The 17,245-nt window shown below is 40.8% G+C and overlaps 2 protein-coding genes across 3 annotated transcripts in view; one reads left to right on the top strand and one right to left on the bottom strand.

Annotated features, from left to right (window-relative positions):
* The window catches only part of SHCBP1 (SHC binding and spindle associated 1), a 42,398-nt gene extending 27,663 nt beyond the window's left edge, over positions 1-14,735 (bottom strand). The window contains exons 1-6 of one of the 2 annotated variants that reach the window (XM_017517916.2): positions 14,368-14,735; positions 11,272-11,439; positions 10,991-11,106; positions 9,547-9,732; positions 9,182-9,390; positions 2,530-2,622 (exon numbers count right to left, since the gene is read on the bottom strand). In XM_017517916.2, the coding sequence (XP_017373405.1) occupies positions 2,530-2,622; positions 9,182-9,390; positions 9,547-9,732; positions 10,991-11,106; positions 11,272-11,439; positions 14,368-14,470 (875 nt within the window). In that variant the 5' untranslated portion in view covers positions 14,471-14,735. The remainder of the gene's footprint in view (positions 1-2,529; positions 2,623-9,181; positions 9,391-9,546; positions 9,733-10,990; positions 11,107-11,271; positions 11,440-14,367) is intronic. The other variant, XM_017517919.2, reaches the window with a different exon arrangement.
* On the top strand, positions 3,234-5,147 carry LOC108295618 (protein POLR1D-like). The gene has a single exon (XM_017517920.2). It carries the CDS (start codon positions 3,324-3,326, stop codon positions 3,690-3,692), a length of 369 nt encoding a protein of 122 aa, XP_017373409.1. The 5' UTR covers positions 3,234-3,323; the 3' UTR covers positions 3,693-5,147.
* Positions 14,736-17,245: the final 2,510 nt, after the last annotated feature.

Below are 17,245 nucleotides of genomic sequence, written 5' to 3'. Positions count from 1 at the left end.
GGTGGGGGGTGGGGAGCTGGGGAGAGATAGCAAGGGGAGAGATGCCAGACGTAGGTGATGGGGAGGAAGGCAGCAAATCACACTGCCACGTGTGTTCCAATGCAACAATTTTGCATGTTCTTCACATGTACCCCAAAACCTAAAATGCAATAAAATAAATAAATAGGGAAAAAAAAAAGACTCAAATTTTAAAATAAGTTTCTTAGTATTTCCCCATTAGCTTATTTCTTTTCATTATATTGATACTTCATAGTCCAGAAGCAATAAACTAACATTTGTGTCTCAGACCCTGAAGTTCTGGTTTTTCTCAGACCTCCTTTAGTCAGGTATAAGCAATGTGTTTTGAAGTAGAAAGGAAAAATATTTACTGCGCAGTACCAAATCCAGACAGTCTTATTGGATCTTGCCTGTTGATAGCCCCACTCCTATCTTAGCCCAGAGACCTTTTTTAAGTCTGCCTATGTTTGAAAACATTCCAGACTCTCCATCAAGTACCACATCTTCTGCATAGACACACACGATTCCTCCCTTATGCCTTTCCATATGCCAGTGATGTGCAAGCTATGCATGTAAGTCATTTCTTGTTATTACATGCAAGGCTATCAAATCAGAATGCAATTATTTTCCAAGTAAAGATTGAATTTGCCAGATATACATTATGTTCCCTTATCATATTTCACATCAGTCAAAACCAGTCATTTCTTTTTAACAACAAGGGCATCAAACCTAGAAAATACTCAAGTTTATTGAAATTTTGGGTTTTTATTGAATATGCTATGGAAAAGTAGGAAATCCGTAATGGAAAAACTGCAAAGCCTAAATAGAATCACAGCCCATTTATGAACAGCTGAAATCAGACATACATAATTCTAAACCAGGTAGAACTATTAATCAGACTTTCATACTTTTTTTTTTTTTTTTTGAGGCAGGGTCCCACTCTGTCACCTAGGCCAAAGGGTAGCGGTTCAGTCATAGCTCACTGCAGCCTAAAACTCCTGGGCTCAGGCAATCCTTCTGCCTCAGTGTCCCCAGCAGCTGGGACTACAGGTGTGCCCTACCACACCCAGCAAACTTTTCTTTTTTTAGGTTTTGTAGGTGGGGTCTCACTATGTTATGCAGGCTGGTCTCAAACTCCTGGGGTCAAGAGGTCTTCCCGAGCTGGGCACAATGGCACAGGCCTGTAATCCCAGCACTTTGGGAGGTCGAGGCAGGAAGATCACTTGAGGTCATGAGTTAGAGACCAGCCTGGCCAACATGGTGAAACTCCGTCTCTACTAAAAATACAAAAATTAGCTTGGTGTGGTGGCATGCACCTGTATTCCCAGCTAGTCAGGAGGCTGAGGTAGGAGGAACACTTGAGCTCAGGAGGTTGAGGCTGCAGTGAGCGAGATCACATCACTGCACTCCAGCCTGGGCAACAGAGTAAGAGCTTGTCTCAAAAAAGTCACCTTCCTGCTTCTGCCTCCCAAAGTACTGGAATTACAGGTGTGAGCCACCATGCTGGGCCTCATACACTTTTTATTTTATTATTATTTACTATTAAAACCAAGAGAAACTTACCAAATCCACTTGCATTACACAAAAATGTAGAGGCTTACTGCCTTATCTTCTCATCTCATCTTTCACATGGGGAAAAAAAAATCTTTCAAACAGGGAAAAAAATCATCTTTTACCCAGGGGAAAAAATTACCTTCTACAATTATTTTTTGGAGTATAAGTTATAATTTTATTCTTATTGCAGCACTGCCTATGAAGTCACTGCTCATGAATGCAAGAAAAAAAATTACTGGTCTTAAAGCACCATCTAGTGGGAAAATAAATGCCACAGTTAATAAGGTCACTATAGAACAACTACTTGTATTTGGGTTTTGTGGTTAATTTTGGTATTCTTTGAGGGTTTTTTCCTGCCAAAATATGATTAATTTGAAGAATGTACTTAGGTTTTTTTGAAAATTTTTATTTACCACCAATATTAACTACTTATTCTTTTTATCTATTTCTGAAATAAGGTTTAAGGCAGGAGGCTGACAAAATATCCTAAGGTAGATCTGTTAGTTCTGCCTGCTGTTTCAGTACAGGAACTTAGAGTAAAGCCATATCCCTTTAAAGTATTCTTTATAAAATTAAAGGAAAAATGTCTCCTAGAATTCAAATAATGTCACTGTTTTTCAAACAATCGAATTTAACAAAGGGCTTTTTTAATCCACTAGTTCAACTGAATTTTATTCAAATTAACAAAACAGTGAGCTATTAATTTAGATGTTCTTGAACTCCCTGCTTTTACACTCAGTTTATAAACACTAAAAGCAGGTTTCTCTGCACTTCTACAAGTTTCATTTAATAACATGTAAAGGGGTGGTATATTTTGTACATCAGTCTATTTCTGTCTATAAGACCCTGGAGAGAAAAAGTGAAAAAGTGTGTGTGTGTGAGTGTGTGCGCGCGTGCGAGCACACGCGCCTCCTAGCCAAAACTAAAACATGGATAACTATTTTTCCAACATGTACAACGTCAGTAATAAATACTTACAATCTTAATCGAGGTTCAACACATCTGACAAAATAATCATATTCATCCTCCTCTTCTTCATCCCAACTCCTCCAAATGTTTTGGTAGAAAAATCTGAAATGAAACTTAGTATAATTCAAATTCTACAACTGGCTCAAAACATTAGGATTTTGGAGGGGTGAGACCTAAAGAGTAAATCAAAACAATTCTCCTATCTTAGAGAAGGTTGCATATTTGCTATGGTTGATAGTCATGAGTCACGCAGCATAGAGATCTTTTGTGGGTCAGCTAAAGAAGTTTCTCCAAATCCTTGGTTTTGTTAGGACTTTTTTTTTTCTGAGACAGAGTCTCACTCTGCCGCCCAGGCTGGAGTGCAGTGGCACAATCTCAGCTCACTGCAATCTCTACCTGCCAGGTTCAAGTGATCCTCCCGCCTCAGCCTCCCGAGTAGCTGAGATTACAGGTGTCCACCACAATGCCCAGCTAATTTTTTGCATTTTTAGTAGAGATAGCGTTTCACCACGTTGGCCAGGCTAGTCTCAAACTCCTGACCTCATGATTTGCCTGCCTCGGCCTCCCAAAGTGCTGGGATTATAGGCGTGAGCCACTGCCTGGAAATTGGGTCAATAATTATCTTGCTTGCATTAATATTTCTTAATGTATATATAGTTCACATTTATTTCAATGTTTAAGATTATAATTGTGACCTTCCGTTCGGTCGGTCCTTCCTTCCTGCTTCGCCTCCACGCCTCCCGCTATGGGGCAGAGCCCCCGATACGCTAGCACCATCTGGGGATCCAGAAACCGGCTCCACAATGGAAGAGGACCAGGAACTGGAGAGGAAAGCCATAGAAGAACTGCTTAAGGAGGCAAAACGTGGAAAAACTAGAGCTGAAACAATGGGACCCATGGGTTGGATAAAGTGTCCTCTTGCTGGTACCAATAAAAGATTTCTAATTAACACAATTAAAAACACATTGCCCACTCATAAAGAGCAAGACCATGAACAAAAAGAGGGCAATAAGGAACCAGCGAAGAGCCAGGCCCAGAAAGAAGAAAACCCGAAGAAACACAGAAGCCATCCTCACAAGCACAGATTCCATGCCGGAGGTTCTGTCAGTTACTCCCCACCACGGAAGTGGAGCAGCCAGGACAAGTACAAAAGACGGCCCAACTGGCAGTGAGGCCAGAGCCAGGGCCAGCCAGCCCTGCGGGCTCTGTGGTCCTTCAGGTGCGGTGTGCAGAGACGTTAGCTGGCAGGGCAAACATCTGAGAGTGACTTTTACAGTAGATCCTTTGTTGTTCTTAAAGAGGCTGCTAGCCATTGGCAAAAAATGATCTAGCAACTCTTCCAGGAAACAAGGACAAAGGAGGATGTCTTGGCAAGTTTAAGCTACTTCTGCAGTGTAGTAGAAATGTATTATTGTTAGTCTATCTTGTTTGGAAGTGCGTTTCAAAATATGTATAGAATTTAAAGTTTTCAAAAATTGTTAAAACTAGTTCCAATTTTTTGGTCATTTCTCAAGAAAAAAAACACTTATAAATCATATATGTTACTTTTTGGGGGTATCAAATTTAAAATTTAGAAGTCATCAGTCCAGTGACCATATTTATGAAAAGCCGTAGCCCTCCAAGGTCTGGGAATTTATCAAGAAACTCTTTGATAGCTCTGCATTTGTTTCCCTTTAGGTGAACAATGTAGGACATCCTCAAAGTGGCTTTGAATTTTACGCTCCACTTCAGTTACCAGAGGTTAAACAATGGGTTCTGTTGTTTTCTGTGCATTCTCAAACTCATTTATTAGAACAATTTTTCTATATTTAATTTTTTTAATATATAGGTTTTAAGTGGTGCTTTAAAAAGATCCCTCACAAGTTAAAAAAATTAAGTTATTTCGGTGCTAGATCTTACCAGCTAAAGACGTAACGATACCACTATTAGTGTAGTTGTTCCAGAAATCTTCATTTTAAATAGAAGTGTTTACAGCGTCTTCTCCCCCACCCCCCAGTACTGGTTTTCAGTACCTGTTTTAATATACAATTACAAACCTTTCAAACCTGTATTCCTTCTTTACACTCAGGAAATTGTCATCAAACGCCCTCCTCCCCAGTCCACAAAAGGAAGAAGATGAAGATTCCGTCTCCCTGTTCCCCTCCCCAGTTTTCCAAAGTGTCTGAGTGTATGCCTGGCTGTCCCCAGATCATCACCATGCCACATCCCTGCTCCCCACTTCCTGGCAGCCAAGGAAAGCCCTTTCTACATGCTAGAAAGAAATACATCTGAAAAGTTAGCTTTGGGGTATTAGAAACTAGAATAGACTTCTCCGCCACTGAGCTGCTGTGCCACACCCTCATCCTGCTAGGGAGGGACAAACCCAAAGCATTTTAATCCACCCCTTCTCCCACCCCAGATCCCAGGGACTCATTCTGTGACTTTGTAACCACACTCATTCCTTTCAAACACAGAGGAGGAATCATTGCTTCATCTGAATTTATTCAAATATAGTAATGCATTAGCCAAAATTATTTGTGCAAAATTTGAAATGTTTTGTATTTAAATATTAGAAATAGCACAAAGTTATGGAGTTTTAAAAAATTGTTATAATTAAGTAAAAATAAAGCTGAATTGTGTCAAAAAAAGATTATAATTGCTTGGAGTCTTTATTTAGGAGTTTGATGATGTTTTCATGACCAGATATATGATACAGAAGCTTTAATTTTGTTTATATCAGTCAGCCTATGGTAAAACTAGTTTCATTAATGTCGCAGTTTCTAGGAACCTACTAATAACAGTAACTGAGGATTTTACTACAATGCCTGGCTATGTCTTTTTGTGATCAACAGATTCAGGTTGTCAGCCTGATGCACTCACTACAAAGTTCTCTTTCTCTAATGGTTGCAGTAGTCATTGATGTTCACAGTCTAGAACCTTTATTTCATTAATGGTTACAAAATACTGATAGACAGTCTATCACTTTCTTCATGTATTGGTTAGAATACTTTTGTAAAGAAATTCCTTAGGTGATTCCAAAGTGCTTCCAAGGTTGATTAGAGAGAAGACAGTAGATGGCCTAGGGCTGATCCCTGGATAACTCCGACATTCTAAAGTTTAAGCATGAGAGGAAAAGCTGGCCAAGATGACCAAGAAAGCAAGCCAGTAAGACATCAGCTGAACAGTGGTGTCCCAGAAGCTGAGAGGAGAGTGTGTTAAGAAGATGGGAATGATCAAACACCTAGTATGTCAAGAGGTCAAGCAAGGTAAGATCAGAGGCAAGACGAGACAGTGAAATGTCAACTGAATACAAGAACATGAATACAGAACTGAATACAAGAACATGGAAGTCTTCGAGCACAATTTCAGAGATGAAGTCAGGGTAGAAGTGTTACCGGAACACCAGGAAGTATACACTGTGACTATATACAGCTCTTTCAAGAAGTTCTGTTGTGAAAAGAAAGCACTGAAAATGAAACCAGCCATCTCTTAATTACTATAGATTGGGCTGTTAGTCCCTTCACCCTCTAGTAGAGTCTTTTTATTTTTTGTTTTTGTAATGAAAAAAAAAAACACCTCTGCTGCCTCCCTTTTAGCCCTCAGAAAGAAGTCCTGAATGTACTACTATAAATAGATTCATAATCTGACCCTATTGCACCTCTCCTGCCTCAGACCTGTTGTACATAAACTCTCAATTTCACAAGCTCTTTCAAACCTCCACGTAACATGTTAGTCAAGCTGCCAGAAGTGCCTTCCACCTTTTCCACCTGGTAAGCTTATAGTTACATTCCATGACTCGGCTTCAATGTCATCCTCACCAGTACCAATGCAAGCATTTACACATCATTCCCATCTGTACCTCCCCTAGTGTTGATTCTTTCAAGCCAGAAATGTGGAAGTCAGCCTTGACTTCTCTCATATCACTCACATCCTCTCATCTCCTATATCTACCGGACCACAAAGTCCCAGCCATTTTGCTTTCTCAGTAAGCCTCCATCTGTCCTCTCCATATCCCCACTCTAGTCCTCTCTCTTGCCTCTTAACTGGTCTCCCTATTTCATCTCCCACCATCTGTTTTCCACACAGAAGCCACGATGAACCCTTGAAAACACAATGCTGTACTTCAGGGGGCTGAGGTGGGAGGACTGCTTGAGCCCAGGAATTCAAGTCCAGCTTGGGCAACAGAGCGAGACCCCCATCTCTACAAAAAAAAAAAAAAAAAATGTAAAAAAATTTAGCTGGGCAGTGGTGGCACATGCCTGTAATCCCAGCTGATCCAGAGGCTGGGGCAGGAGGATGAATTGAGCCCAGGAGTTCAAGCCTGCATTAAGCCATAATTGCACCACTGCACTCCAGCCTGGGCAACAGAATAAGACCCTGTTTCCAAAAAAAAAACAAAAACACAAAACTAGTAATATTCGCCCAAAAATGAAAATCCTTCAGTGGCTTCCCATTGCTCTTAAAGACAGAAATGACTAGCTAACAAAGCCTTGCATCATCTGACCCCTGCCAACCTCTCTAATCTGGTTTCCTAGGTCTCTCCCAGCACTGTCTGTGTTCCAGCTATGCTGGCCTTTCAGTTCCTTAAACACACTCAGCTCCTAAATCTTTTTCCTTCCCCACCCCGCCACCCCTTTCCCCAAGCTAACCCAAGTTCAAATGTCATTATTCCAAAAAATAACCCTAGAACAGCAACTTGACCTAATCTGAGGACACCCTGTAATTCTTCCCAGCACTCACTGCTACTTCTAATCAAGTAGACATCTGTGCGTGATTATTTCATCAAGGTTCATCTCCTAGCTTTAGACAGGCAGCTCCCTGATGATGGTGCCTGTCTCATGCACCAGACATACTCCACCCTTGACTAAGAACCTGGCACTCAAATATTTATTGAATCAACCAACAAATGAAAACCCTCACAATTTGGCACTGACCCAAATCTCAGCCCTCAAAATGAAGAGTAAATTTAACCAGACTCCTCTTCAAATAATATTACCAAATAACATTCCAGATACTTATTTTTCTACCAACTTCAATGCCCATAGAGATTAGCTCCCTGATTCCTAATTTCCTAGACTTATCAGTTACCCCTTTATCTTCAAATGCTTCAATTGGCAGACTTTTTTAAAATGAGAAAAAGGGAAGGGAGTTCTTTTGGTTCTGGATGGAAACTAGTTTAGATTCATTCTGCTTGGCCCAATACTGAACATCTAGGGTTACATGTTCTTGCATACAATTAGAAACTGTCTGTAAGATGTTTGCAGAAGGGCCTGAGACACTCAGCTTCTTTGCAGAGCATTCAAATTAAGCTCAGCAAAACCAGGTTAACTCACTAATGGTATAGAAAATGGAAAGTACTTTTTATACTACAAAACACCAAGCAATATTATTTACATTATGGTCATTAATTATTACTCAGTTTTCTAGTACCTGGAGGAATATAAGTCTATTTTTAAATAGCTAAAGTCAGCCTTCTTTGGTGAATATACTTACATACAGAAGATCCAAAACAACTATCTGTATCAGGAGCCATCTAATAAAAGATTGATCTGAAAAATTGTTTAAATCATACCCACTGATCCAGGTATGGGCTTTCTTTCGCACGTAAGGGACAAGCGGTCCTTCTCATCCTCCTCAGCATGGCTCAGAGCTGATGGGAAATAACTATGGCAAAAAAGGCTGACAGGTAGGAATACAACCCCTAATGATCCTAAAAGCAGCCTAAGAAAACGCTTGCTTTAACCAGACCTATGCTTGAAAAACTGTGTATTCATCATTTAGCAGTGCATACAGCATGGTATATAACCTTCTTCACTGTCTTTCTCTTCTTCTACTTTCTGTAGTCTTATATTGACATATACCAACCATAAGCCTTAACATCCACAACTTTTAAGCCAGCTTATATACAAACCAAATTAAGAATCCCCTACTTTTGTTAACATTTGGGAAAATCAAGTAAAAGACAAATAGGAATTCTTTATACACTAGACCCTTGAAGAACAGGGTCTGAATTTCGTGGGGTCCACTGATAAGTTACACCGAGTGTGCCAGCCTCTCCAGCCTCCCTTTCCACCTCTCCAGCCTCCCTTTCCACCTCTCCTCCACTTCTTTTGCCTCTGCCATCCTGAGGCAGCAAGACCAATCCCTCTTTCTTCCTCTTCCTCCTCAGGTGAAGATGATGAGGATGAAGACCTTTATGATGATCCACTGCCACTTAATGAGTAAATACATTTTCTCTTCCTTATGAATTTTCTTAGCACTTTATTATAAGATAATACACATACAAAATATGTGTTAATCAACTATTTATGTTAATGGTAAGGCTTCTTTTCTGGTCAACAGTAAGCTATTAGTAGTTTAGTGTTGGCAGAGTCAAATGTTATACTCAGATTTTTGACTAAGGGTGGGGGAAGATAGGCACACCTAACCCCCACATGATTCAAGAGTCAACTATACTAGTTTTTTCTGCTTTTCTCAAAGTTTGAAATTATCATAAAATGATTTAAAACATTTTTAATTTTTTTAATTTAAAAAAGATTATCCTGTCTTTGGATATTTTTAAATATTGCAATGACCAAGTTTATAGTTGAGTTTTAAATCTAGGTCTAACACAAACCAGAATTACTTCATTTCATCCAAAGTTTCTGTCCACAAGGTTATTTTTCTCAGCCTCTTTTCCTACCTGACATGCTCAATTGCAAGGGCTGTCTGGTCAAACACTCCCGAATCATCAAATACCACCCACAGCTCCTGCAGGGGCAGCCGATGTTCCTTCAGATCCAGGAGTTCCTTCATACACTCCATGGTAAAAGCGCTCACTTGAGAGTCACAGAGGTATGGTTCGGCAAGCCTCACCACTGCCTTCAAGGCTGCAAAGTCCACATCCGTGACCTGAAATTCAAAATAATGTGATTTAACATAAGGAAATCAAAATTAAGATACACCTATAAGACACTAATGACAGCCTGATTTTTTTAAAAGCATACAACAGGAGTGGGGAACCTTTACCCATAATATAAAGGATAAACAAGACAGGCTGGCTCTTACCCTCATGGAGCTTACACTGTAATCAGGGAGATCAATAAGCACGATGGTAACGAGTAGGTGACAGAGAGTAACCAGCAGGGGTGAGGATCTGATTCTGCTGAGATGGCCAGGGATGTCAGCTCTGAGCCAGGCTGAGGAGGATGAGAAGGAAGTGGCCATCTGAAGAGCAGGAAAGGCGCAGAAGACCTTTGGCAGAGACAGGGTTGGCAGCTGAAGGAGCAGAAAGACAGTCCTTGCTGGAGCCAAAGGGAGGAAATGGAGGAGGGGTGTGCAGTGGAGCAACAAGAGATGAGGTGAGAGAGAAAGGCAAGGAGACTAGGACATGAAGGACATCCAAAGGAGCATGGATTTTATATGTTTTCTACACAATGAGAAGCCGAAATGCCAATACTAAGACCTTAGTAAAGGCAATGCATTAAAAGTTTTAAGCAGAGAAATGTCATGCTTCTATTTTAAAACAATGAGTTTGATTGTTTTCAGAGAACTGACTGGTGGCGGTGGGGCGGTGGGTAACTATCATAAACAAATGAATAGGCCTGAGCTTCAACCAAAAAATAGCATAATCTATTTTTAAATAGATTTAAAATTTTAAATTTTAAATCTATTTAAAAATAGATTAAATTTTTAAGTAATTTAAATTTTTAAATAATTTAAAATTTTTTAAATTTCAACCTTTAAAAAATTTTAAAACTCACAAGCAACAGCTGGGCAATCCACTACCTCGTACATAATCACTGCAGTATGTGATGCCATTTTCTAAGGGAGCCGCAACAACAACTTGGATTCACACCCCCTGGTTTGACATTTTAGTTTACTAGGGCTTTTTGTGGTCAGTTAGCAAACACTGAGAAAAATTCAAAGCTGTAATTAGAATGCAAATGTAATGTAAAAGGCCCAGTCAGGTGAAAAATAAGATTGTTTTTACATTCTGCAGTGGGACACACTGTCAAGAGATTATCCACATACAACTTTGCTAAGCAAAAAGTGGGCTATTTTAAAAATGCCTCTTAGCAGAGGTTGCAGTGAGATAAGATCGTGCCACTGCACTCGCCTGGGCAACAGAGCAAGACTTAACTCAAAAAAAAAAGTAAATAAAAATAAATAAATACAAATGCCTCTTAGGTTTGAGCTACTTAATGAACTACAATTAAGAAGTTAAAAACTTTTTTGAAACAATTAACTTCATAATTAGGCCTCATTTTTTAAGTGATCTCAAATACCTTCTTTTAATTAAACCAGTTTAATTCCCTGGTAGAAACTCCTCAGTTGCCTTTAAAATTTGTGGAACACTTGCTACAACATGGCAATTAGATGTAAATTTGAATTACATGCTATTTGAATCACTTCATAAACTTTAATTAAAAATAAGCACTTTGGCTATAACAGTCTGAAGTAAAGTGCTTATAGCTAAAGCCAAAGGTCTTAACAATAAAATTAACCTTACCTCAACCAGCACCTTGAACACATTAGTATGCCAGACTGCCCGCCATCCACATGTTTCAAGGACCTTCTCCAAGAAATCAGCTGTGAATTCCTTTACCTCAGAGGCCTTGCAGTCAGCTACAAAGAAATTAAACACAGGAAGAAATGAGAATGCATAAAGCAGAGGGAAGTTAATAAATCCACTTAAATCCACTTTCTCAGAAACAACTGACAATCTGAGGGACTGAAACAGACAATCTACTTGTAAACTAAAAAAATAAAAGATGCAAAAAACCTACTCACCTAAAATGTAATCTTGATAGGCTCTGAATCGCTCATAGAATAGAAGTTGATTTGTTTGGAAAATTTCTGGGAAAAGGGTTTTTCCTTCTGGCATAAAACTTTGTAAACTAGAACCTGGTTTATCATGGTAGCTACAATCACTGCATGAATCTTCATCTTGGAACAAACCTTAAAAAAAAAAAAAAAAAAAAGTAAGTTCCAGTGCCTTATTGAATGCTTCTATTTTCATATCCTTGCATAGAAATCCCAAACAAAATACAAACAAGAATTTGAATATAAATGTTCTACTTACCTCTACCATTATCAGAAGAAACTAGTTTTCCAAACTTAAAAATATTTCAAAATCCAAATTCTACTTCAAAACAATAAGCTTTTAAGATCTTTAACAGTTAGATTTTTGTTGTTGTTCTATGATGTTTTGGGGGCCAGCAGAAAGCTGTTTGTTTTTGTTTTAGAAACAGTCTCACTCTGCACCTAGGCTGGAGTGCAGTGGTGCAATCATAGCTCACCCCAACCTCAAACTCCTTGGCTCAAGCAACCATCCTGCCTCAGCCTCCTGAGTAGCTAGGACTACAGACATGTACCACCACATCCAGCTGGAAGACAGTTGATTTTTAATTCAGTGGAAATCACTCAAGTTCTCCTTCAAAGCATACAGCCTGTGATTTATACTACAGTTAGTAAGTTACAATGATCAAGTATCTTATTTATTTTCCAAAACAATTCCATAAAGCTCCTTTAAGAAAGGGAGCTGACGTCCCCTCAAATGGGTTAAACTCTCCCATTATTTCCTACAATATCAGTCTGTCAATGGCCCTTCAATAAACAGGGATGAGCGAGTCTTAATAATCCATAAGATTTACTTCAGTAAGGGTATTAGATTCCTCAGTAATTTCAATGACTTTGTCTAAGGAAAAGATCAGAAAATGCAAATCACATTAGGTTTGGGCTACACATAATGTTACATAAGTTATGATTCAGCCAGTGGCATATCTAATTCTGTGTAATAAGATGTTTTTAAAATAAAAAAAAATATGTTTTTAATAAATGAAACATCTACCAAATAAGCAATGCTAAAAAGGGTAGCTTTTAGAATGCAGAGTAGTTTCGAGAGGTGGTTTCAGGGAAGGTATCTGATCTGTTAGCAGAAGCCTTTTTTCCCTCTCCCCCTTGATTTTCTCCTTCCTCTTCCTCCTTCATTTATTTGTCCCTGTTCACACCACCAGAAGTACTTGATCTACAGATGACCAAAGTATACTCAAGGGTCTACTGCTCACAAACACTGATGCACAAGAGCCTTAGAAGGCATCAGTACCTTACTGGCTGTGTGACAATCACTCTGTACCTCAGCTTCCTCTCCTATAAAGGGAAGATAAAATAGTACATCTACTTCAATTAAGAAAATTAAATTATTTGTTAATAATTTATAACAGTGCCTATTACATAATGTATATGTTTAGTAAAGAAACAGTAGTACTTCGGCACCATTTTTTTTTTTCAGCACCATGCTTTATAGCTACTTTGTTTTTGTTTTTCCAACTTTATGGAGGTATAATTAACAAATAGAAGTTATATACATTTAAAGTTTTTAACATGATGGCCAGGCATGGTGGCTCACATCTGTAATCTCAGCAGGTTGGGAGGCCAAGGAGGGTGGATCACCTGAAGTCAGGAACTCAAGACCAGCATGGCCAACATGGTGAAACCCCGTCTCTACTAAAAATACAAAAATTACCCAGGTGTGGTGGCAGGCACGGGCACCTGTAATCCTAGCTACTTGGGAGGCTGAGGCAGGAGAATTACTTGAACCCAGGAGGCGGAGGTTGCAGTGAGCTGAGATCGTGCCACTGCACTCCAGCCTGGGCAAGAGTGAGACTCTGTCTCAAAAATAATAAAATAAAATAAAATAAAAAATTACATGATGTTTTGATATACCTATACATTATGAAATGATTACCATAGTAAAGTGAATTAATATTTCCATCACCTCGCATACTTACCTTTTGTGTGTATCTGGTGTGAACACTAATGATCTACTCCATTAGCAAATTTCAAGTACAAAATTTGCATCATCACATCATTGCCTATTAATACTGTAATAATAACACAGTATTATTAACTATAGTCACCATGCTGTATTTACATCAGATCCCCAGAACTATTCACCCTGCGTAACTGAAACTTCGGACCCTTTGACCAACATCTGCCCATTCTCCCCCTGGCAACTACCACTCTACACTTTTTCTGTAACTTCCTCTTTTTTAGATTCCCCATATAAGTGATGTCATGCAGTATTTCTCTATGTTTGCAGCCACCTTAAAAACATTATTTCACTTCATCTTCACCACAAGTACAACCATTGGCTTAGTCTTGCAGATGGGAAAACTGAAGCCAAGCAACTTTTGCCAGTTGGAAAGGAAGGTTAATAGTGGAATTGTCACACTTATGTTTTCTCACTTCTCTGGGACTCTCTGCTACACAATACAACCGAAAGTGTTAACGTAAAAACGTGAACCAGCTTAAAATATCAGAAAAAAAAAAAACAGTAATGAAACTATGAGGAGGAAGAAAGGGCGGAGAACTAGGAGACGCCGGTTCTATTTCTGCACTCTGGCCTAAGTTGGGGCTTCTCGCTTTAGACACGCATTACCCTCTGTGCACAGGACGGCCAGGTAGGCAAAGGGTTCAAGCTTTCCTCTTCTTCGGGAAAGGGAAGTGTAGTTCGTGATCTCCTTTGAGATGCAGATGAAAAAGATGACCCCTTGCGCAACAGTAAATGCACAGTTCCCGCAAAGCGCATCCAGATTGGGAATTCGTGGCCCAACACAATCACCTCCAATCTCGGGGAAGCTGAGGTCAGAGAGTGGGGGAAAAGGGGGAAATGGGGAGAGGGAAGAGAGGGAGTCCCCTACACCGACCACCAGGTACAGCCTGCTTTTGACGTCCCGGTCACAGGGTCCCAGCAGCTCACCGCGGTCCCCTCCACCCTGGACAGCCGGGTCCGGAAGGCCTGCAACCCAGGCGCCCACCGAGGGTCCCGACGCCCCAGGCCTCCACTGAGAGGCGGTTCCTCCAGCCCAGCATGGTGGAGCTCACCTTTCTCCAGAGACGCCGGCTCCTGGTCGGCCGCCCAGCCCGTGCGCTCGGGAGCCATGGCCGCCGCCTCCAGACCGCCGCCCGTCAGCGACCCGTCAGCCATTTCAAATTTCCGCGGGCAGCAGCCCCGGCAATGACGGGATGACGCAGGCGCTGCTGACTGGATAGTCGGGCCGAGGCCGTGGACCAATTAGAGTCTGGCCCCGCTTCAGCCCCCACCAACCCGGTCGCCGCGCCCCGGGCGGACAGCTGTTCCTGTTCAAGTGCCCGGCCTATGCTTTTCTCGGATGAACTTGAAGAAAGTGAAATTAGGACAAAATCTGGAATGATTTTCGAAAAAAACAACGAACAACACCTAGAAATAAGATGTAGTGGAAAAGTAACTGTGTTGAGAGTCAAAAAACATAGTATTTAGACTTAAAAAACATAGTATTTAAACACCATTCCTAGAGGTGTTGCCTTGGGCAAGTCATTTCACCTCCCACAAGCGCAACTTCAGCTGGAAAGGATGCTGGCCTTGGTGGGCCCAAGACTTTCACCACCAAAAACCTGTGTCTCTCTGCCTTTCAATATGCACACATGCAGCATATTTTTAAACAATGTCAAATTAAATTTAGTAAGTAAATTTGTTAATTTGGATTAATCAAAGGCAACCTATAATTTTCAATATAATGGCTAACATTGACTGTGTATTGTGTGCAAGATGCCTTCCTGCATGCATTACCTGCGTTGTCCTGTTTAATCTTCACAACAATCCTATAAGACAGTAGCTATTACTATACCCATTTTACAAATGAGCAAATGGAGTCACTAAGAAGTTAACTCATTTCTCCAATCTAACCCAGCAAAGCCAGGATGTGAAAGCAGCCAGACTCTATGAAGAAACCTTTTAATGTCTCTGCCAGGCCATCACTGCCAGAATGATGAGGTCAGCCTGAGATAGCCCAGGTTACCAGGACACCAGGTGGGATGAGTCCACAGGAGGCCAAAAGCCTGGTCATGACAGTTCTCCTGTGCAGTCTTAATTCAGGGAAACATTTCCACTTACTGCTTTGAAGAAATACCTTGGGCTAAAGTCTCTCTGATCCCTTACAGCTGGAATAAAATGGAGCCAGGAGACCTGACTATGGAAACCTGCACTTAATTGGGCTAGCTTTTCCAGGGAACAAGATTTCTCTGACTGTTGTGTGCAGAGTCTGACCTTATATTTACTTTCTCACTGAACAAATACTTATTGAGCACCATGAGGTGAAACACAGAATGCAATAATCGAGACTAATGACTGACCTTGAGGACTAAGCCAGCTTTCTCATTATCCTCCCTTCAACCTTCCCACCCACAAACCTTGCAAGTGGCAACATTTCTCCTCACCCATTTGCATCATCACTGGATGCAACACAGTCCTCTTCTCATCCAATTACCAAATATTTCACCAACCATCACGATATTGCTAAAACCAGGGGGCATAGTGGCTCATGCCTGTAATCCTACCACCTTAGGAGATGGAGACAGGCAGATCACTTGAGTTCAGGAGTTTGAGACCAGCCTGGGCAACGTGGTGAAACTCCACCTCTACAAAAAATACAAAAAAAAATTGTCTGGGTGTGGTGACATGCAGCTGTGGTCCTAGCTACTCAGGAGGCTGAGATGGGAGGATCTCTTGAGCCGAGGTTGCAGTGAGCCAAAATCACACCACTGCACTGCAGCCTGTGCAACAGAGTTAAACCCTGTCAAAAAAAAAAAAGATATTACCCAAATCATGGCTTCTGGAAAATCTTAGGAACTGGAGACAACAGAGTCGAAGACAAAATACCTACGCTTTTGCAAACTCCACTAAGAACAAACTATTAAACTACATACGTTTCCCAGTGCAGTGGCTCACACTTGTAATCCCAGCACTAAGGGAGGCTGTGGTGGGCGGATCACTTTAGGTCAGGAGTTCAAGACCAGCCTGGCCAATAAGGTGAAACCCCATCTCTACCAAAAACACAAAAATTGGCCAGGCATGGTGGCACACACCTGTAATCCCAGCTACTCAGGAGACTGAGGCAAGAGAATCACTTGAACTCAGGAGGCAGAGATTCCAGCGAGCCAAGATCATGCCACTGCACTCCAGCCTATGTGACAGAACAAAACTCTGGTTTCAAAAAAATAAAAATAAAAAAAATTAGATACATTTGCTATACACTAGCCCTTCTCATTTCCAAACCTACATTGACGTGTATTCACTACTTGCTCAGATTATACCAAAGACTTTTAGTTTTCCCCTAAGTGAAGACCTTATAGGAGCATACATTTCTTGAGAGTTTGCTTTCCCTGCTCCTCCTCATCCTACAGGAAAGGATTTTCTCCCTCCTCCATTTCAATCCCTCTACCTGTGGCGCATCACAACTTTCTCCCTGCCCTAAGGTGGCTGTTACCTGCTCTTCCTGCCTTATTTATAGCTTTGCTTTCTTTCTCATCACTGGGTCCACATGTCTACACATGTGCTCCAAAATATCTGTTCTCCCAAAAACACTTTAAACTCATCTGCAACCTTGAGATTCTACCCTCACAATCTCTTTCTCTGTAGTCCCAAACTGTTCAGCATAATGCCTTCCCGCTCCTGCCTTCTTTGAGGCCGGTAGCCCCTCTGGAGGCCCCTCCCCACACCCCACAGTGGCACTGACTCTGCTGACCTCCCACTTTGTAGTCTTTCCTCCCTTGGCCTCTGGGTCCTCACTTTCCCCGTCGTCCTTCTAGTTCATTGACTATAATACCTCAGTCAACTGCAGTGAGAAAGTAAGTGGAAAAGTCCAGAAATAAATAATTCATCAATTTCAAGTTTCGTGCCTTTCTGAGTAGCATGAATCATTTCTTTTCCAACATATCATGCTGG

This window comes from Cebus imitator, unplaced genomic scaffold (assembly GCF_001604975.1).
Source record: "Cebus imitator isolate Cc_AM_T3 unplaced genomic scaffold, Cebus_imitator-1.0 Scaffold652, whole genome shotgun sequence".
In the NCBI taxonomy this organism is placed as follows: Eukaryota; Metazoa; Chordata; class Mammalia; order Primates; family Cebidae; genus Cebus; species Cebus imitator.
The sequence above is the reverse complement of the archived record's forward strand: the minus strand, read 5'-3'. Positions and strand labels throughout refer to the sequence as shown.